General features: G+C 44.0%; 2 protein-coding genes, 1 long non-coding RNA gene and 1 pseudogene across 7 annotated transcripts in view; 2 read left to right on the top strand and 2 right to left on the bottom strand.

The window, feature by feature from the left end:
• POGZ (pogo transposable element derived with ZNF domain) overlaps window positions 1-7,255 on the top strand; it is a 49,213-nt gene extending 41,958 nt beyond the window's left edge. For all 5 annotated transcript variants that reach the window (XM_025858376.2, XM_025858374.2, XM_025858375.2 and 2 more), the window contains 9 exons: window positions 379-479; window positions 1,018-1,164; window positions 3,604-3,738; window positions 3,860-4,032; window positions 4,189-4,329; window positions 4,802-4,858; window positions 5,049-5,161; window positions 5,379-5,403; window positions 5,545-7,255. In XM_025858376.2, coding sequence (XP_025714161.1) covers window positions 379-479; window positions 1,018-1,164; window positions 3,604-3,738; window positions 3,860-4,032; window positions 4,189-4,329; window positions 4,802-4,858; window positions 5,049-5,161; window positions 5,379-5,403; window positions 5,545-7,216 — 2,564 coding nt within the window. In that variant the 3' untranslated portion in view covers window positions 7,217-7,255. The remainder of the gene's footprint in view (window positions 1-378; window positions 480-1,017; window positions 1,165-3,603; window positions 3,739-3,859; window positions 4,033-4,188; window positions 4,330-4,801; window positions 4,859-5,048; window positions 5,162-5,378; window positions 5,404-5,544) is intronic.
• A 2,063-nt stretch (window positions 7,256-9,318) lies between these two features.
• On the bottom strand, window positions 9,319-9,433 carry LOC112813379 (U4 spliceosomal RNA; annotated as a pseudogene).
• A 719-nt stretch (window positions 9,434-10,152) lies between these two features.
• On the bottom strand, window positions 10,153-12,539 carry PSMB4 (proteasome 20S subunit beta 4). The gene is made up of 7 exons (XM_025858416.2): window positions 12,370-12,539; window positions 11,937-12,143; window positions 11,495-11,641; window positions 11,234-11,315; window positions 10,759-10,875; window positions 10,486-10,574; window positions 10,153-10,277 (listed from the first exon to the last, which is right to left on the bottom strand). The coding sequence occupies exons 1-7, from the start codon at window positions 12,507-12,509 to the stop codon at window positions 10,265-10,267; spliced, it is 795 nt and encodes a 264-aa protein (XP_025714201.1). The 5' UTR covers window positions 12,510-12,539; the 3' UTR covers window positions 10,153-10,264.
• Window positions 12,540-12,656: 117 nt separating this feature from the next.
• LOC141371719 (uncharacterized) overlaps window positions 12,657-20,845 on the top strand; it is a 10,102-nt gene continuing 1,913 nt past the window's right edge. Inside the window, exon 1 of the long non-coding RNA XR_012376890.1 lies at window positions 12,657-12,777. This is a non-coding gene — a long non-coding RNA (uncharacterized lncRNA). The remainder of the gene's footprint in view (window positions 12,778-20,845) is intronic.

Consider the following 20,845-nt stretch of genomic DNA (forward strand, 5'->3'; position numbering starts at 1 on the left):
GAAAAATGACCATTCCTAGATACATTCTGAAATAATGGTAACAGAATAGTGCCTAAGTGTAGGAGGAGGTAGGGAAGTGAGAAGACTCAAAACAACCAGGAATCAGAAGGAGGCTGAATTAGAGTTGGTGGTGGAACATCCAATTAAAATGTCTTGTAAACAGTTCAGAACCTAGAATGGAGCTTTAGTAAGAAATCTGAGCTAGAGGCATAAGGTTTTTTGTTATCAGCAGCACAGATATTAAGACAGAACCATTTTAAAGAAAGAAGAGATTTAATGAAAGTGAAGTTAGAGAAGTCAGAGAGAATAAAGATTATGAGTCAGCAGGACTTTGGTCTTACTTTCACGTGGATTTATTGATTATTTTTCTTCTTACAGCCAAGTGCAAGATCTGTGAGTGGGCGTTTGAGAGTGAGCCACTATTTCTCCAGCATATGAAGGATACTCATAAGCCTGGAGAGATGCCTTATGTCTGCCAGGTATTGCCTTTTTCTCTAGGGAGCTTTAGCCATTTTGCTCTCAGTGGATTCTACACTGAGAATTCTACAAAGAATCCACTAATGAACACTGCTGCATACCTACTGCATACACTCAGTTTTAGGAACTCTGGGGAGATCCAGAAGAAATAATAAACCTAGAGTCTGTTTTCAGGATTTTCCATGCCAGAGAAAAACATTAAAGGAACATGTGCATGTACCCAGCCAGGGAACCCAGTCAGAGAACATACACATGTACTGCAGGAATTCCCCTGAATGGCCCTGTAGAGATGGACAAAGAAAACTTTACTCCTCTTAGTCACAAAGTGGATTGTTCTCAGACTTTCTTGTCGTTCCCCTATTTTTATCATAATCCACAGCTGAATCTATCACAAGTAGCCCTGCATTAGAGTCAGAATAATAATTTGATTTCTATGCATTTAGGAAAACTTACTTTTCTCTTATTTTGACATTTTTGTTGCTACCTCTTTTTTAAGGCCTCAGTTCACTCTTAGCTTATTTTCCCTCTTATGTGACTCAGGTGTGTCAATATCGCTCCTCACTCTACTCTGAGGTAGATGTCCATTTTCGGATGATCCATGAGGATACTCGGCATCTGCTCTGCCCTTATTGCCTGAAGGTCTTCAAAAATGGCAATGCATTCCAACAGCATTACATGAGGCACCAGGTACCAGGCACCAAGCAATTCCCATATTCTCATTATTTTAATTTTATGGATGCTGGGGCCAGGGCTGAGCTAGGCAGATTTTGATAAGAGAAGATACTGTATGTATGTTTGCAAAAATTTGCCAAATTTCAATTATATGCCATGCACTGGGCTAGTTGCCAGGGATTTAGTGGTATACAACACAAATAGTGTACTAGAGAATATTGTGTTAGGGGAAGTATAAGATATATAAAAGCATATACCTATTTTGGGAGCCTGCTAAGGCTTTCTTGGAAGAAGAGTATTCAAGGCCTAAAGTATGAGGAAGGGTGAGCCACGTGAAGTGGGATGGAAGATCCAAGCACAGAGTGAGAGGATGGAGGTTCATAGAATTAAAGGAAGTTCAGTGTGGTTGGAGTGTGGGGCACAAGGGGGAGGTTGGAAGTTAGGAAACAGGTGGCGGAAAATCCTGTAAGCCATGAAAAGGGGTTTCAACTTTTTTAAGTCATTGGGGAGGCATTAAAGGTATTTTTTAAGTCCTTGAGTGATACGGTCAGATTTGTTTTAAGTTATGATTACATTGGCTGCATTAGGAGAATGAATTGAAAGAGATTAAGACCAGAGTTAAGGGGACACGCCAAAGGCTCTTTTGGTTTAGGTGAGAGACAGTAGTGGCTTTTGGCTTTGAAATGAAGAAGAGGAAAGAGTTGAGAGATATTGAGAAGGTAAGTGATATTTACAATTTAGAGATGGATTTGGTAAAGGTATAGAGGAGGGAGTTAGGAATAGTGCCTAAAATTCTGTCTCGGGAACAATGGATGAATGGTGAGACTATGTATTGAGATAGAAACACTGTAGAAAGTAAGGTTGGCAGCAGAAGTGGGGATTACACGTTTGGGTATTCTGAGTTCAGTGAATATAGTTGTCTGTTGAACAGGTAGTTGGATATATAGGTCTGAAGCTTGGGAGAAAAGCCTGTGTTGTGGAAAACATACTTAGGAATCACAATTACATAAGTCAAGTGATTTTAAACGTAGAAGTTGCCATGTTCCCTCATCCCCAATTGAGAATAAGATGAAGGTTTAGAACCTCCGAAGACTGTCTACAAAGCCAGTACCTAGGAGGAAAACCAGAAGAGACTTGATGTCAAGGAAGCTAAGGGGAGGAAAGTGTTTTGAAGAAAGGGGTGTGATCAAAATGTTGCAGGAAGATGTCAAGCACTATAGAAACTTAAAGGTCAACCTTTAATTTAGCAACTTGATGGGAGCCATGTGGTTGGTTAGCAGAGTGGAAGTCAGATTTCAGCAGGATGAATGAAGAAGAGCTGAGGAAATGGAAACAACTTTTTAAAAAGTTTCAGAAGGGGAAGACTGAGGGTTGGCACATCCAGGAGAAGAGGTAGCAGAAGAGAATTTGTTCTTGCTTTTGTGTTTTGATTTTAAGATGGATTAAATAGAGCCTTGTTCTAAAATGCTGCAAGAAAGGAGCCACTAGAGGAGAGTGAAGGTACATAGAGAAGGCACAAAATGGAGAACCAGATGGGTGTACCTATGCTTAACATTTGCCTGGGTCTGCACACACGTTTTGTACTCTCACATGTGAGCTTCCTCTTGGGCTCACATACTCATATGCATAGGGGTGACTGCCTGTAATCCTCCATATGTGTATTTCCAAAGAGCAGCATGGAAATTGTCTCGTGTACTTAGGTAAATGGAGTCTTGTTATCCTGGGAAGAAAACCATAGACCTGGGTCCTGTTTCCGAAGGACTTCAATAGTAGGCACTCTGAATCCTCAAACTTGTCTCACAGGGACAAGTGCATGTCTGTATATTGATGTGTTAAGAGTAAAGATAGCAAGGGATAGAAAGGGAGAGAAAAATACTGTCATTCATGTTAAGGAAGAAGAAGAAAGGACAGACAGGGAGATCGTGATTGGAGATGTGTTTGTGTCATGTGGCTATGTGCATAGACTGTCTGTGAAAGCATACCCAAGAAACTGGTAACAAGTTGTTTCTGTGCAAAGGGATGGAGGGTTGGAATTGAAGGCAGACTTAAAACATGAAGGAATATTGAATAAAAAGTAATGATTTTTTTTCATCATGTACATTTTACTGTGTTTAAAAAGAAAGAAGAATGTCCATGAGTAGGTAGAACTGTCTGCACTGTAAAGACAAAGTAGGGGCAAGTAAAGCTTAAGCCACTAATCCACATTGTTAAACCAAGTCAGGAAGAGATGGTTGGAGGACCTAGTCATCCTGGCTGTGAATCTACCTTTCTTTGGGACCATGGGAGGTGATGATTCTCAATGGTAGGTTTTGGTGTTGTGTATTTCTTTCTTCCTCTTTCAGTTAGCCACAGAAAGGGGGAAAGGATGATTGTTAGCATTAATCTAACTTCTCATCAGGAAAGAAAATTTATTGGGAATCTTTAAGGGATTCTCTTTCTTTCCCCCCCCTTCAGAAGAGGAATGTTTATCACTGCAACAAATGCCGGCTGCAGTTTCTCTTTGCCAAGGACAAAATTGAACACAAGCTTCAGCACCATAAAACCTTCCGTAAACCCAAGCAGCTAGAAGGTTTGAAACCAGGCACGAAGGTAAAGGGCTTGTCACCATTTCTTTTATAGATCCAGGGGCGGGAGGAGGAGGGATAGAGATTATCAGTATTCCAAGGTTTAGCATGGGTAGTGTCTAATTGTTCCTTCCCTTGGCTCGCAGGTGACAATCCGGGCTTCCCGAGGGCAGCCACGAACTGTTCCTGTTTCCTCCAATGATGCACCTCCCAGCACCTTGCAGGAGGCAGCACCACTGGCCTCCTCAACGGACCCTCTGCCTGTCTTCCTTTATCCCCCCGTCCGGCGCAACATCCAGAAGAGAGCTGTTAGGAAAATGTCAGTGCCTTCTTCGGGGGCCCGGGGGCCGGGGGGGCACGACTACTCCTACAGCCAGTGTCATCTGGTAGCCTTTTGGCAGGATCTGTTATCTGAAGCCCCCACAGTTTGAGGACTCCTGGGGAGTTAACGAGACTTCTCCTTGTTTCTTGACAGGAGTGTCATGGGCCGGCAGACGTGCCTGGAGTGCAGCTTTGAGATCCCGGATTTCCCTAACCATTTCCCTACTTACGTTCACTGCTCTCTGTGCCGCTATAGCACCTGCTGCTCTCGAGCCTATGCCAACCACATGATCAAGTAAGTCTCTCTCAAACCAGTGGTCTTATCTGGAAGTTCAGAGTCTCCAGAACTCATTTCATTGCCTCCTTCAACTCTCAGAGCTGTTTGTGCAGGGTGAGAGTCTCTCTAGCAGGGTAAGAGTCAAACCCATGTTCATTTGGCTTCGATGGTCTGTGCTCTAATTTTGTAGGACCTTGCTACTCAGAGTGTGGCCCAAGGACCAGCAGCAGTAGATGGAAGCTTGTTAGAAATTCACCCTCTGCTCCCCAACCCCAGGCTACTCAATCAGAATGTGTGTTTTAATAGCTCTCCTGGTGATTCACATGCATACTCATAGGGAATATTAGTATGATAGGAAAACTGGCTTGGGTTGAGGTGAGGATGAATTAAAGTGGCATCTCTTTTGTTAGGGCATTGTCAGAGACTGGTGATCTCTTGGTTAATGATCAGAACCCCCTGACTCATGCTGTTTTTTCTGTGTCTTTCTCAGCAATCATGTTCCACGCAAGAGCCCCAAGTATTTGGCTTTGTTTAAAAATTCTGTGAGGTAAGGGAAAACTTCATGGTGGTCTCTTAATTTTTCACGTTCTTACATCAATCCTTTGAAGTAACTTGGGGAGGGGTATGTGAATTAATTTGAGAAAGAGGAGAAAGGATACTCTGTTTATTAGACCTCAGATTTTATCCCTAGTGTCACTGATATATTTGTTTTATATACTCTTGATTCTTTTTCTTAGTGGAATCAAGCTGGCTTGCACTTCATGTACCTTTGTTACCTCTGTGGGAGATGCCATGGCCAAGCATTTGGTATTCAACCCCTCTCACAGATCCAGCAGCATCCTGCCACGGGGTAAGTAGTAGAGATGGGAGTTAGTGGGACAACAAAAGGAGAAAACAAGGATATAGGTCCTACCATATGAGTCAGGAGCCTCTCTACCTGGGCTAGCTCGTCCACCATTCAGATAGACATCACCAAATTGGAAGCATTCCAGCCTGACATTTCTGTAAGACTGGAGGGCTTGTTTCTTCTCTGAGTTAACATTTCTTTATTGTCTCATTTCCTGTAGGACTCACTTGGATGTCTCACTCAAGGTAACAGGAATCTCACTTCATGGTTTAATTGCTATTTTCAGTGTGTTTTCATCTTTTATTATTATCACTGCTACTATTAGTATCTCCTTTACCAGGCTAGTTTAACTGAGCCTTCTCTTCCTCTCTTTGCTAACCCTTTAGACATGGCCACGCTCGCGACCGTGTGCACGACCGGGGCTTGAAGAGTATATATCCTCCTCCTGCCTTCCCCTCTAATAAAACTGCCACTGTGAAATCTGCGGGGGCCACCCCAGCTGAGCCTGAAGAGCTTCCAACTCCTATGGCCCAAGCACTCCCATCACCGGCCTCAACCGCAACCCCACCACCAACCCCAACCCACCCCCAGCCTTTAGCCCTTCCACCCTTGGCCGCAGAGGGAGCCGAATGTCTGAATGTCGATGACCAGGATGAAGGGAGCCCAGTCATCCAGGAGCCTGAGCAGGCAGCAGGGGGCGGTAGTGGCAGTGGGGTTGGCAAGAAGGAGCAGCTGTCTGTGAAGAAGCTTCGAGTGGTACTGTTTGCCCTGTGCTGCAATACAGAACAGGCCGCCGAACACTTCCGAAATCCCCAACGACGGATCCGGCGTTGGCTTCGGCGCTTCCAGGCCTCCCAGGGGGAGAATCTGGAGGGCAAATATCTGAGCTTAGAAGCAGAAGAGAAGCTGGCTGAGTGGGTCCTAACCCAGCGAGAGCAACAGCTACCTGTGAATGAGGAGACCTTGTTCCAGAAGGCCACCAAAATAGGACGTTCTTTGGAGGGGGGGTTTAAGATCTCTTATGAGTGGGCTGTGCGTTTCATGCTCCGGCACCACCTGACTCCCCATGCCCGACGAGCTGTGGCCCACACCCTACCTAAGGATGTGGCAGAGAATGCAGGACTCTTCATTGAATTCGTACAACGACAGATTCATAACCAGGACTTACCCTTGTCCATGATTGTGGCTATTGATGAGATCTCCTTGTTCCTGGATACAGAGGTGCTGAGCAGTGATGACCGTAAGGAAAATGCCCTGCAGACAGTGGGCACAGGGGAACCTTGGTGTGACGTGGTGCTGGCCATTCTGGCAGATGGCACTGTCCTTCCCACCCTGGTTTTCTACCGAGGACAAATGGATCAACCTGCTAATGTGCCAGACTCTATACTGCTAGAGGCGAAGGAGAGTGGCTACAGTGATGACGAGATCATGGAGCTGTGGTCAGCCCGAGTGTGGCAGAAGCACACCGCTTGCCAGCGCAGCAAAGGCATGCTTGTGATGGACTGTCATCGCACTCACTTGTCCGAAGAGGTACTGGCTATGCTTAGTGCCTCTAGCACCTTGCCTGCCGTGGTCCCCGCAGGCTGTAGCTCCAAAATTCAGCCGTTAGATGTATGCATCAAACGAACTGTCAAGAACTTCCTACACAAAAAGTGGAAGGAGCAGGCTCGGGAAATGGCAGATACCGCGTGCGATTCTGATGTCCTGCTCCAGCTGGTGCTGGTCTGGCTGGCCGAGGTGCTGGGCGTCATTGGGGACTGTCCAGAGCTGGTGCAGCGGTCCTTCCTTGTGGCTAGTGTTCTGCCTGGCCCTGATGGCAATATTCACTCACCCACGAGAAATGCTGACATGCAGGAGGAGCTCATTGCCTCCCTAGAGGAGCAGCTGAAGCTGAGTGGGGAACAGTCTGAGGAGCCCTCAGCTTCCACTCCCCGACCCAGGTCATCTCCTGAAGAGACAATTGAGCCTGAAAGCCTTCACCAGCTCTTTGAGGGTGAAAGCGAGACCGAGTCCTTTTATGGCTTTGAAGAAGCTGACCTAGATCTGATGGAGATTTGAGTGTTGGGGTCATGAGCGGGTGTGGAGTGGGGGTGGGAAAGCGTGAAGGGGGGGTAGGGGGGCTTCGGGGAAAGGGGATATGCCAGGTCGGGTATTTGGTTTATATTTTTTAATTTTATGCCACCACTCCCCCCGATGGTGACTTCTGTTTCCCTGTGGATTTGTGGATTATTAGGAATACCAGTAGTGATCCCGTCTGAGCCAAGAGCTGGCCCATTGGTCGTTCACTTCTGCTAAAAACAGGTTTTCGTGACTTTTTTTTTTTAAATTTAAATCACTGTGTTTGGTATTTTTCTGACAAAATCAGGAAAAAGAAAAAAAAATTCTTCGTGGGCGAATGTTAAATTTTTTGTTTCCCCTTTTACCTCAATTGTATCATAGTACATCTGGATTTTTTTTTGTTTGTTTTACTGTGTGGCAATGTCTTTGGGCATGATGCTATCCAACCATTGTCAATGTGAGAACATTTCTGAAGATGGGAAAGACAAAAATATGTAGCTCACAAACTCTGGTTTATTATATATATGGATAAAAAACTTTTTTCATTGTGGTCTTAACACTTTTATATAAAAATGAAAATGGAAAAAAAACCCCACTGAACGCTCTTCCTTCTCCTTTCTTTCCTTCCCTCTCCAGAGATGTTGATTTCTACAGCAACTCTGAGATATAAAATTGTGGCTTTAAAAATGCATGAAACCACCTCTCATCCAGAATGATGAATTAGATTTGTTTTTCCTCACGACCCTCCCTCCAACAAAACCATGACAAAACCAATATTCTTTGCACTTGGGATCCTTACCCCTTTCCCATGCTCACACCATCACTCTGGACAAAGAATCATACATGTGTCATTAGCAAGCAAGAGGTACTGAGGTGATCACAGTGTTAGGGTGGAAGCCATTCCCAGTGTATGGGTCTTCATCATGTTAAGTGGACAGCATTCCTGTTCAAGAGATCACATGTCCTACAGCCAGGAGCTAATTGTGCAAGAAGTGTTGAACTTTAAAAACAAGACAGACCACTTGTTGAAATCCTGCTTACCCTGTGGCTTTCCTTATTTCTCTTAATGCTTAGAGAAGAATGTGACCTGAAGAAGAAACACACAGGGGTGTGCACAAAGAAAAAGACATGAATCTTTATTTTTCACTGCCAGCTTCAAGGAAAGAATTTTTCTACGATTTGCATGAGGGATTTTTTTTAACTGTATGTACTCATGGTTATAAACTGAAATGTACTGTATTATACAGAGAAAAGGAACAAAAACCCAAGTCCAGCTTTCCCACAGCTAAACCTTCTGTCCATCCCAAGGCTTTCAGCAACATGTCCCTCCTGGGAGCCAAGGAGGCAGCCTGCATAGGCTTGTAAATGGTTCATCTTTAAAATGTACATAAGTGGAACATTTAATAAAATGAGGGGAAATGGATTTATAAACAATGTGGTTTTTTTTTCTAGGTAACCCTATTTTAGTAGGCTTTCACAGACTGGGACATGCTCAAGATGTGATGGGCCTGGTGGTATGGGTGTGACATTTGTTACTACCCTCTTTCTCCTCACCTCCATTTTTTGGTTTTTTAAGCCCCAGCACACTATAATATAGTGAACTGGAGTGATCCCCCCCATAAACAGTTTGGCCAGCTTCATGAACCCATGGCATCTGAAAAGTGAACTGAGGATCCATCTTCTCTTGGGCTTCTCTTCCCCAGCTTTTTTGCCTGATGCCATTTTGACAAATATGGACTTTGAAGTCAACCCTTTGCCTTTGAGAAAGTTCAAGAACTATGGTCAACTATCTACAATGACCTAATCCTTCTCTTTGGTAGTCTCCACAGCAGCCCCAGCCTCAGCAGAGCTGGGTTCCTGGCCTCTGCATATTATTACGACTTTCTTGATGGGTAATTTTTTTAAGATCATAACACCAACAGTGGATCAGCTGGGTTTGGCCAGGAAGTTATCTTTGTGGATTCCACCCGCATGGCTTAGTAGTAGAAGGAAGTTTTTTTTTGTTGTTTTTTTATAATTCAGTTTAATCAATAAACAAGTATTTATTGACTACTTTCTGTGTTGAGACTGAATATGTGGAAGACTGAAATAGAAAACTCATGGTTTCTTTTTACTTTTCATTTACTAGTTTTGTAACATGGATGATAAGTTTTCAATTAGCAATAATTGCGCCTCGGATAAACCTCATTGGCTACGATACTGCCCCTGCGCAAAGCTGTAACATGGATGATAAAATGGAGGGATATTTTGATCTTGTCCGCTCTCTCACCTCACTGAACTTCTGCAGTAGTTTTGAGTTTGCTGCCTATACTAGTTTCTCAAAGCAGTTGAGAGAGGATGTGCATCTGAATCACCTAGGGTGTTCATTTTTCAAGTTCAGGTTTGACACCATTTGGGGAGAATTTGGCTAATGCCCCAAACGATTTGACTCACAAACTTAGGACTTTTAAATGAACACGTAGTAATTTTACGAGGTTTTCTGATACTAGATTTGGACAATAAACATTTAAGTTAAATGTTGAAGTTACTTATGAGGTGGCGGCATGGGTGAGGGATTGAAGCTTATCCAGAGCAGCTTTACTAGATGCTACATTTCCATCTTTGAAATGGTGTTTTAACTAAAATCACATTTGCAGCCAACATTAAACCAGAAAAATCTTTAAAGAATCTAGCACGTGTGGAAACGTTGAAGAAAAACGTTAAACACTTTGTTATCCCACAAAGATTAAGCCTGGCCTCTATACAAAGCTGTTTTCTATCTAGTACAGGCCTAAATGAAAGTGGTGGATCTCTCCTGTACCGTCATGCAGAAAATCCTGTATTTGCTGTAAGAACCAAGAGCCGATGAAGGGTTCTCTGAGCAGGGAGGGAGATGGCACGTGGCAGTACTTCACACCTTCACTCCTGGTGTGACTTAGACAATAAAACCACTCAGCAAGCATTTCAAAGGATTTATTTATTTTACAATAGAAAAGTATACCTTTGAACCAGCCAAGTTCAAAGTTAGAAGAAGGGTACAACTGCAGTTCTGGAATATGCATCTGTATTTCATTCAAAACCACTAAAAAGGAAGAGAGCGTAATAAAATTGTGATGCCATCGAGGGATGAATTAATTCCTAAAAGCAACTCTATCCTCTAACCAAAACCCTCTCAACCCAAAGAATTCTTTTGGTTGAGACCTTCAGAAAAACCCAGCTTAGTACAAGCCAACGGGCCTCCCAACTGTTCTACCACTTATTTTTAATTCTGTAATTTTAATTTCAATCACCTGATCATGTGAGCAATCTCCCAGTTAGTCTCTGCAGATAGTGGTCCCTCAATTTCAACTCCTTTTTCGGTGACAGTGGCGATTTGAAACTGAAAGAAAGCAGAGTTCCCGATGAAAATTCCAACCCCCCCCATGAAGTCCCCGAGGCCTGCTCAAATCTGAAAATAGGAAATTTGGTAATCTGTTCTTCAAAAGCAAAGACCCAGGTATTACAACTATCCTGACCCCACCAGTTAAGAGTCCCATTTCTTTATTATTCATATCCCTCCTCACCCGGTTATAAGAACGGGCATCTCGATAATACAGCACTCGCATACAGCGTTCCACTAGCTCTCGGGCCTCAGTCTGGCTCAGGACTGGCTGCTTCTCCAGAACTTCTCGCAGCAGAGGCTAGGGAAATGGGAAAAACATGGGAGATACCAGGGGCTGAATACCTGTTGGTCCCCAATCCACAGCATAAATGATCCACCTACTCCTTCACCACACTGAATTCTGCTTACCTGTGCTAACACCAACTTGAAGGGTAAATTCTAGGGCATCCCTCTTTGCACATGTCTACTGAATCTAACATACCACTTTGTCATTGGAATATAAGTGCCAACACATATATCCTCCAGACTACAAAGAAAGCCATTTGCCAGGCAGTAGGGATCCTAGTCTAGTCTTCCTGTTGGAATTTAAAGGGAAGAACAAGCAGATGACAACTAGTCCCCACTGCCTTGTCTTCCCTCCCCTCTCATGCACGTACCTGAGCCAAGTATGCACCATAACCAGTGGCCAGCGAAGGGGCTTCATAAGCTACACCAAGCATGTCCACATAACCGAGGAAGCTAACAGGACAACACAACAGGTCAAAGAATTCGTTTCAACTTAGGTTTTCTTAGGTATCTTAGCTTGAAGGTGGGGCCATGGGGTCTGAGAGGTGGCATTCACTCAGAGGGAAGAGATAAAACACTACACAGACACCAGAGGTTGGGTAGTCGGGGAAATTAAGTTATTTCAAGTCAACCTCTCTCCATCAGCATAGCCTCCAATGACCATGGTGTTCCACAGGGGGTTCATCTTGGAACGCCGGCTGTACATGGCCCTGGTCAGCCATGAATGAATAGCTCTAGGACTATAGCTGTGTCCGTCTCCCAACAGCTCCTCATCAATCCTTAAAAGGAATTGGTCATGAGAAAAAGGAAAGAATGTAAGTCGGGAATTCCACCCACCCCCCCAAAGAAGTTACCATAATCTTCCCCATTTTACACCCCCTAACGCCGAAAACTATGTACTGCGAACACAACACTCTCATCTTCCACCCCCAACAATTTTTCTGTCCTCTGCTGCAGCCTCAAAGTCCTCCACTCTAGAACTTCTAAGGGGATTTAAAAACAAAACAAAACAAAACAAAACAGTGACTTCCTCTCCCCACCTGGGATCTATCCCCTATTGTCCAGATAACTTACACCATCTGGCCGAGAACTTGCTTCAAATACTGGAAATCTGCGTAGTCTCCGGAAGCACCCAGCATGGTGCTGTCGTTGACTCGCATAATGCGAGAGATGTTGCGGAAACGAGCCAAGGAGCCGTAGGAGCCCAGCATGTCAGCCGCAATCACCACTCCACCCTCAAACTTAACGCCCAGGACCGAGGTCCCGGTCACCATGGGGTTCCTAGACAGAGGGAGGGAGGTCTGGCGAGGGGAGAGGCATGGGAGAAGAGCCTGAGCTCTCTTCCACGCAGTGGGTTCCGCTTCTGATTTTCCATGTCTCCTTTCACTCTTCGGGACTCTCGGCCCCGCGGTCCCCGTCTCGCCTTCCCCGGTTTCCTCAGAACCGACGGGCCCCTCCAGGCCTCACCGTCCCGCCCCCTGCGCAGGCTAAGACACCGAGAACTCACTGCGTGTGCGTAATCGGACTCCCGTAGGGCGCGGACGCCGGCTCCACAGAGGTACCAGGAGTAGGCGGGATGTGGTAAAACTGCCCGGGAGCCGGACCCCCGGCCCAAAGTCTGGACCGCGACTCCAAAAACGCTTCCATCTTAGTCACGGTGGCAGAGGAAATGATAACGCATGCGCCAACGGAAGCGGAAGTGACCCTTCGGTGGCCACACCTTCTTCCTGCCAGCCGCTTCCAGCAGCCATGTTGATGAGGTCACAGACGACCGTAAGCATCCTCGTGGTTGGCGGCAGGGACCCAGAGAGTTGGAGTTTTCTGGCGTCGCCGCGGTTGGCCGCATCGCAGTAGAGTCTGGACTAGATCGGAGTGTTCTGACGCACGAGTTCAGGGAAGGGAGGTTGATTGGGAGGTAGGTATGGGGAGCCCCTTCAAGACACTGAGGAGACAGAAATTCTCGTGTCCTTTTTTTGGATCTTTATCAAAAGGCCCCACGTGAAACTGACGGTGAACCATGATCTCTTACGTCTGTACTTCTCAAAGCAGTCCTGTAAGGCAGGCATTATTCGACCCATTTTATAAATAAGGCTTGTGGCGTATTTACCTGACCACACAGCAGGTAAAGATCTTAGTCTTCAAGCCCAGATTTTAAAAAGGAGTCATATAGGGACGTCTGGGTGGCTCAGTGGGTTAAGCGGCTGCTTTCAGCTCGGGTCATGATCCCGGATCAAGTCCTCCATTGAGCCTGCTTCTCCATCTGCCTGCCGCTCCCCGTGCTTGTTCTCTGATAAATAAATGAGACTTTTAATCATACAGATGTGCATGCCCTGAGGTGTATGGTAACCCAGGTGGATCACACTCTATGGGACCCTGGACAGATGTCTGAAAGTTTCCTTACTGTCAAACGTTCTTGCCCTCCTCGCAAGCAGCAGAAAAATTCCATCGACTGTGGGCGTGAAACTCAATTAATTCCAGGACTTCCCTTTCCGATGTGGTTCTATATCAGGAGCTGGAAGCAGTGTCTAGAATCATACTGGTGAATCTAAAACCACTACTTTGCCACTCTTCCCTGATGTGAGAAAGACGTTAGGGTTCGAAGCCAACGGCCAAGAAAGAATTCTTGAGAGGTTTTTGGTGCAAAAAGGCGATTTTATTAGAGCACAGAGACAGGATCCATGAGCAGAAAGAGCTGCTGCCCCGGCGTTGTGAGGGGTGGCTGAGGATGTACTAACTACACGGTTAGGGGAGCTAAGGAAAAAGGGAGGTTTCTAGAGAACTTGGAGTCATATGCTAAGGAGGACCTACAAGATACCGGAGGCCTTGCCATTATCAAGTTAAGGTTGTTTTTCCCCTCTAGCAAGGCATTAACATTAAGATAGGAGATTCCTGGAAGAATGTCCCACATGTCCCACCCAGGAGTGGGGGATGGGGGGAGGTTGCAAGGTGTACGTTTATGCTTCATCTTCAGCCAGCCTTCTGCTCCCTCATCACTCCGTACACAACTTGAACTTAAATTTTTTACACAGTGGGAAACCAAATCAATTTTGTTTTTTGTTTTTTTTTAAGATTATTTATTTATTTATTTGACCGAGAGAGACACAGCGAGAGAGGGAACACAAGCAGGGGGAGTGGGGGAGGGAGAAGCAGGCTTCCCGCGGAGCAGGGAGCCCGATGCGGGGCTCGATCCCAGGACCCTGGTTTCATGACCCGAGCCGAAGGCAGACGCCTAACGACTGAGCCACCCAGGCGCCCCCCAATTTTATTTTTTAAAATTCCCTGAGTGGGGTTCTTGGGTGGCTCAGTCTGCGGAGCCTGGGACTCTTGATTTTGGCTTAGGTCATGATCTCTGGTGGTGGGATCCAGTCCCGCTTGGGCTCTGCGCTCTACTGAGCAGGGAGTCTGCTTCTCTCCCTCTCTCTTCCTTCCCCTTGTTCATGCGCACGTACACACACACTCTCTCTCTCTCTCTCTCTCAAATAAATAAGTAAATCCTTATAAATAAAATAAAATACCCTGAGTCAATTTGAACCAAAACAATGCGTGAAATTTTAACCTAATTAAGTAACAAAATATTTTACTAGGTCATGAAACCCTGGAAAGGGAAGGGTCAAGATCTTGTGTTTGAGGCACCCGACTGACACCCTTTGTATCACCTTTTGGTCTTGAAAATTATACTTTCCTTTCTAAAAATAGCCACCTCTTCACCAGACCCTATATTCCAGGTGACTCCTGGGCCAGTCGGAGTGTTACTTGGACAAATAGCTGACACTTAGTGGGATAATGGCTTACTGGGATTCCTCAAAAACTACAAGAATACCTTGTTATTTGTAGCTGCCAGAGCCCTCATAATATGAACTTTAAATCAATCAGCAATTAACTGGCTATGTCCCTGTTTAGAAGTGACCTCCTGGGTTGCTGGTTTTTGGTCTCACTCATTTTTAGGTCCCCAGAATAAGGCTCTTGTAAGGCCAGTACCAGTTCCAGAGATTAGGCAGGTCTAAATGAAGAGAAGTGAAAGGATCTGGAATCATCCAGCCTGAGAGTAGAATGGCTCTCAAACCACCACCATTTGAAGATGCAATATTCAAAAGAAGGTGACCAGCATGTCTTTGCTTATGAGGTGAAAACAAGACGTAAATTAAAATGAAAACAACGGAAATTAGGAGGTTTCTTTCTTCTCTTTTTAAAGCAGTCTGGTATTAATCTGGGGAAAAAAAATTTTTTTTAAGAGAGGGAAGAGGGGGAGAAGGAGAGAAATCTTAAGCAGATTCCATGCCCAGCGTGGAGCCAGACATGGGACTTGATTTCACTACACTGAGGTCATGACTCAAGCCGAATTCAAAGAGTCAGAAGTTCAAGCGGGTGCCTGGGTGGCTCAGTTGGTTAAGCGACTGCCTTCAGCTCAGGTCATGATCCTGGAGTCCCGGGATCGAATCCTACATTGGGCTGCTCAGCGGGGAGCCTGCTTCTCCCTCTGACCCTAACCCCTCTCATGTGCGCGCGCTCTCTCTCTCTCTCTCTCTCTCAAAAAAAAAAAAAAAAAGATGCTCAAGTGGCTGAAACACCCAGGTTCCCCTCTGGAAAATCTTTTTTAAGTGTGCCTAATTTTCTTTTTCTTTTTTTTTTTTTAAGATTTTATTTATTTATTTGACAGAGAGAGACACAGCGAGAGAGGGAACAGAAGCAGGGGGAGTGGGAGAGGGAGAAGCAGGCCTCCCGCGGAGGAGGGAGCCCGATGCGGGGCTTGATCCCAGGACCCCAGGACCATGACCTGAGCTGAAGGCAGACGCTTAACGACTGAGCCACCCAGGCGCTCCTAAGTGTGCCTAATTTTCTATGGTTGGCTGTTACTTTGACTTTAATTAACAGCTCCCACCAGAGTTAAAGCTTTTAAGTCAGCAATCCCCAGACTGGTTTTGAAAACCAGTCAGGATATCCTTGGGTATAGGGGATGTCGTGAAAGTCTCAGAAAATAAATAAAACTAGACTAAATTGGAAAATAATAAACATCATTACAACCACCTCAGAAACATTTTCACTACTCTACTTTTTAGGAGAAATAGAATTTGAACTTTCAAAAGAGTTAAGGATCACTTCCTGATCTGTTCAGGGCCTGGCCCCAGGGCGTATAACAGAGAGATGAGAAAGAAAGCACATCCAGCTTGTCCATGACTGCACTGTTCTATGAGTCTTCCCTGAGGATTTTTGCAATTTTTCATCTTCTATAATTCATTTCTATAGTATCTCTCTTACAGCATGTGTCACACTTGTCCAAAGACTCTCTTCTCCACCAAACTAAAAGTCTCACAAAGGCAGTAACTGAGATTGTCTTTCAACAGTGTCCATTGATGCACAGAAGTTTTTAATTTTGATTTAGCCCTGTTTATCAATTTCATCTTTTCTTGTCCATACTTTTGCCGTCATAGCCAGGAAATTATTACCAAATACAATGTCATGAAGCTTTCCCCTGGTTTTCTTAAGTTTTATAGTTTTAACTTTAAAAAAAAATTTATTTTTTTAAATTTCTTTCATTTGACAGAAAGACAGCGAGAGAAGGAACACAAGCAGGGGGAGAGGGAGAAGCAGGCTTCTCGCGTAGCAGGGAGCCCGATGCAGGGCTTGATCCCAGGACCCTGGGATCATGACCTGAGCCGAAGGCAGACACTCAACAACTTGAGCCACCCAGGCACCCCTTAACTTTTTTAAAAAAAGATTTATTTATTGATTTGAGAGAGAGAGTGAGCTGGGGGGAGGGGCAGAGAGGAAGGTAGAGAATCTCAAGCTGACTCCCCACTGAGTGTGAAGCCTGACACAGGGCTCCATCCCAAGACCCTGAGATTGTGACCTGAGCTGAAATCAAGAGTTGGATGCTTAACTGACTGAGCTACCCAAGTACCCCTAGTTTTAATTCTTATATTTAGATTTCTTATCCAATTTTTTGAGATTTTATTTTTAAGTAATCTCTACACCTAATGTGGGGCTCAAACAACCCCAAGATTAAGAGTCACATGCTCAACCAACTGAGCCAGGCTGGCGCCCCATAGATCGCTTATTCATTTTGAGTTAAATTTTGTCTATGGTAGAAATGTAAGGGTCCAACGTCATTCTTTTACATGTGGATATCCAGGTTCCCCAACATTATTTGTTGGAAAGACTGTCTTTTTCCTCAGTGAATGGCCTTGGTATTTCATGGAATTCATTGATTGTATGTGTGAGGGTTTATTACTGGGTTCTCTGGTGTATCCCATTAGTCTGTATGTCTTTATCACAGTACCACACTGTTTTGTTTACTGTAGGTTTGTAGCAAGATTTGAAATCAGGAAGTATAAGACCCCCAACTTTATTCTTTTTTAATGTTTTGATAAAAATATCTTTTTGAAACTTTTTTGTGGTGGCATTTTTTTTCTTTCATATATAAATCTAGATTAACAGTTATTTTCTTTTGGAACTTTAAAGATGTTATTTCATTGTTACCTGATTTCTGTTGTTTTTGTTAGAAGTCACCTGTGTGTATTATTGTTGTTTCTTTGAAGATAATGTGGTGAGTGGCCTATTTTAAGATGTTCAGCAATGTCTTTGATGTTCATTAGTGTTAGGATATACCTTGGCATGGTTTTATTTGTATCTATCTCCCTTGGGTTAGCTGAGCTTCTTGAATATGAGGGTTGGTATCTTTCATTAGTTTTCAAAAATTATCGGCCATTATCTCTTTGAATATTGCTTTTGCTCAACAAACTCTTTTCTCTCCTTAGACTCCAAATGTGCTATATATTTGAGCATGTCCTCATGCTTCATAATTTTTGTTTTCCATTCTTTTTGATCTCTGCACTTCAGCTTGAGTATTTTTATTGACCTGTCTTCCAATTCACTAATCCTATGTTCTAATCTATCTAATTTGCTGTTAAACCCTTACATTGAATTCTTCATTTCAGATTTTTTTTTTTTCCAGTTCTAAATGTCCATCTGACTTTTTTATAGATTCCAATTCTCTGTTTAAATTCTCCATATTTGGGCGCCTGCGTGGCTCAAATGGTTAAGCTTCTGCCTTCAGCTCAGGTCATGATCCCAGGGTCCTGAGCTTGAGCCCTGCATCAGGTTCCTTGCTCAGTGGGAAGCCTGCTTCTCCCTCTACCACTCCCCCTGCTTGTGTGCTCTCTCTCTCTGCCATATAAATAAATAAAATCTTTTTAAAAAAATTTTCCATATTTTCATCTATATGTCCATTATTTTCACTCTTTTCCTTAACATGTTAATCATAGTTATTTTTACATTCTTATGTGCTGACTCTAATATCTGAATCGTCTGTGGGTTTTTTCCTTTTATCTTTTTCTTTTCATTTTGGTCATGTTTCTTTTCTCTATGCAAATAGAATAATTTTTTATTGTCTTCTAGAAATGATGAATAATTTTAAAGGCTCCATAGCATGTTCTTTTCCACCAGAAAATGTTCTCCCTTTTTCCTTTCAGGCAGTTAGAGTGAGGGGCTGATCACCTCAATCCAGTCAGGGATTAGGCTGTATCAGGGTTGGATTGCTGTTTCAGTCTTTCCGCTCATATTCTTCAGGCATGTTCCTCACAATCTTCTGATTGAAAACTGGGCAGGTATTCATCTCCCTGGCCCTGAAATACTGAAGAAGATTGAGCTAGCTCTCCAGGCTCCTGCTCCATGCAGCTCAGAATCTGGCTGATATCTTGAGGAGGAGACCAATTGAGGTTTTTGTCCTTCCTCTGCCTCAGCAGGTCTTTGTTTCCTAACCAATAATGCCAGACTGGGAGATTAATCTGCCTTTTAGAAGCTCGTAGTCAGGCTCTTCAGCCTCCTGTACATTCCAAGAGTTCAGCAAATATGCCATGAATAAACTGGCCACCTAAGTTTTCAGCTTGTCACTCCAGCTTTGAATGACCACCAAAAACTGATGATTTCTCTTCCCCAAGTAGAGGCATTCTGCCTGGGTTAAACTTTAGCCTCAGCCTGTGCTCAGCTTAATTCAGAAAGGTTCTTCCATCTCTGGAATTTTTACTTCACATAGCCCTCATTCCTTCCATAGCCCTTTGGTACTTTTTTTAAAAATACAGTTTTTGTAATTTATCTAGATTCTTACTGCAGTAGAAGGACTGACCTGCCATGACCTACAAGTTACCAGGTGCATTCATACAGATGCTGTAATAAATAACAACAACCTTAGTAGCTTAAAACAACAAGAATTTATCATTGCACAGTTCTAGAAGCCAGAAGTCTGAAGTTGAGGCATCAGCAAGACCACACCCCCATGGAGGTTTCCGTGGCTTGTGGGTACATCACTTTCTGTCTCTGTTTTCACATAACCTCCTCCTCTGGGTCAAATCCCCCTCTGCCTTTCTCTTATAAGGATACTTATGATTGCCTTTAGGACCCACCCAGATAATCCATTATAATCACTTCATTTAGAGATCCTTCATTTAATGACATCTGCAAATACCCTTTTTCCAAATAAGGTAACATTTACAGGTTGCAGGGATTAGGGTGTAGATCTATCTCCAACCATTATCAACCAATCACATGTGGAATCAGAAGTGCATGTGTTTTCGTAGTTTTATAATTGAAAAATGAAATACAGAAGATCATGCAAAGCAAATATATTACTTGATGAATTATTATAAGGCAAACACCCTTGGGATGCCTGGATGGCTCAGTTGGTTACACGTCTGCCTTTGGCTTAGGTCATGACCCCAGGGTCTTGGGATCGAGTCCATCAGGCTCCTTGCTCAGCCGGGAACCTGCTTCTCCCTCTGCCTGACATTCCCCCTGCTTGTGCTCTCTCTCTGACAAATAAATAAAATCTTAAAAAAGAGGCAAACACCCTTGTAACTACCGTCTAGATCAAGAAATGGAACCTCTTTCCGGCTACCCCACCCAGTCCCAATCACAATTCTCTCCCTCCCCTAAAAAGTAGCCACTCTCCTGACTTTAACGATAATGAGTCCCTTGTATTCCTTTAGTTTTATCAAGCAAGTATGCTTCCCTGGACATTCTACTTCAGTCTTTCCCACTTCTTTGATTTGGTATGTATTTTGAGGGTTTTTTTTTTTTTCAATCTTTAGCCCTTTTTAATGACATGTTATTCTTCTCGGTATCATTATATACAAATCAACAGTCTTTTCATTTTGTCTTGCCTTTTAGGGATAGCTAGGAGTAAGAATAAACCACTTATTTTTATTATTTCCATTCTGAAATCTGTAGAATTATTATTTTTTGATGACTCTTTGACTGTTGGTTGGAAAGTGTCCAGTTGGGTAAAATAGTGAAGATATGCTATAAGTGCTTTAGTTATAATTATTTAAAATTTTATAATCTTTTGTCAAAATGTCATAATCTTTTAGAAGGAAAAAGTGAATTTAGAATAAGGTGAAAAACATCAAACTTAAAAGCTACTGAGTTCCAGGGGCACCTGGGTGGCTCAATTGGTTAAGCATCTGACTCTTGATCCCAGCTCACGTCTCAATCTCAGGGTCATGAATTCAAGCCCCACGTTGGGCTCCAAACTGAGGGTGGAGCCTACTTACAAAAACAAAAACTGCTGAGTGTCAAACAGAATTAAAATGGCTTAAAGATGCGCGCCTGGGTGGCTCAGTTGGTTAAGCGACTGCCTTCGGCTCAGGTCATGATCCTGGAGTCCCAGGATCGAGTCCCGCATCGGGCTCCCTGCTCAGCGGAGAGTCTGCTTCTCCCTCTGACCCTCTTCCCTCTCATGCTCTCTTGTCTCCCATTCTCTCTCTCTCAAATAAATTAAAATTTTTAATAAATAAATAAATAAAATGGCTTAAAGATGATTCCCTAGGGGTGCCTGGGTGGCTCAGTCAGTTGGACATCTGCCTTCGGCTCAGGTCATGGTCCCAGGGTCCTGGGATCAAGCCCTGCATGGGGCTCCCTGCTTGGTGGGAAGCCTGCTTCTCCCTCTCCCACTCCCCCTGCTTGTGTTCCCTCTCTCGCTGTCTCTTTCC

This window comes from Callorhinus ursinus, unplaced genomic scaffold (assembly GCF_003265705.2).
Source record: "Callorhinus ursinus isolate GAN/ISIS: 27379988/994484 unplaced genomic scaffold, GSC_fseal_2.0 scaffold90, whole genome shotgun sequence".
NCBI lineage: Eukaryota > Metazoa > Chordata > Mammalia > Carnivora > Otariidae > Callorhinus > Callorhinus ursinus.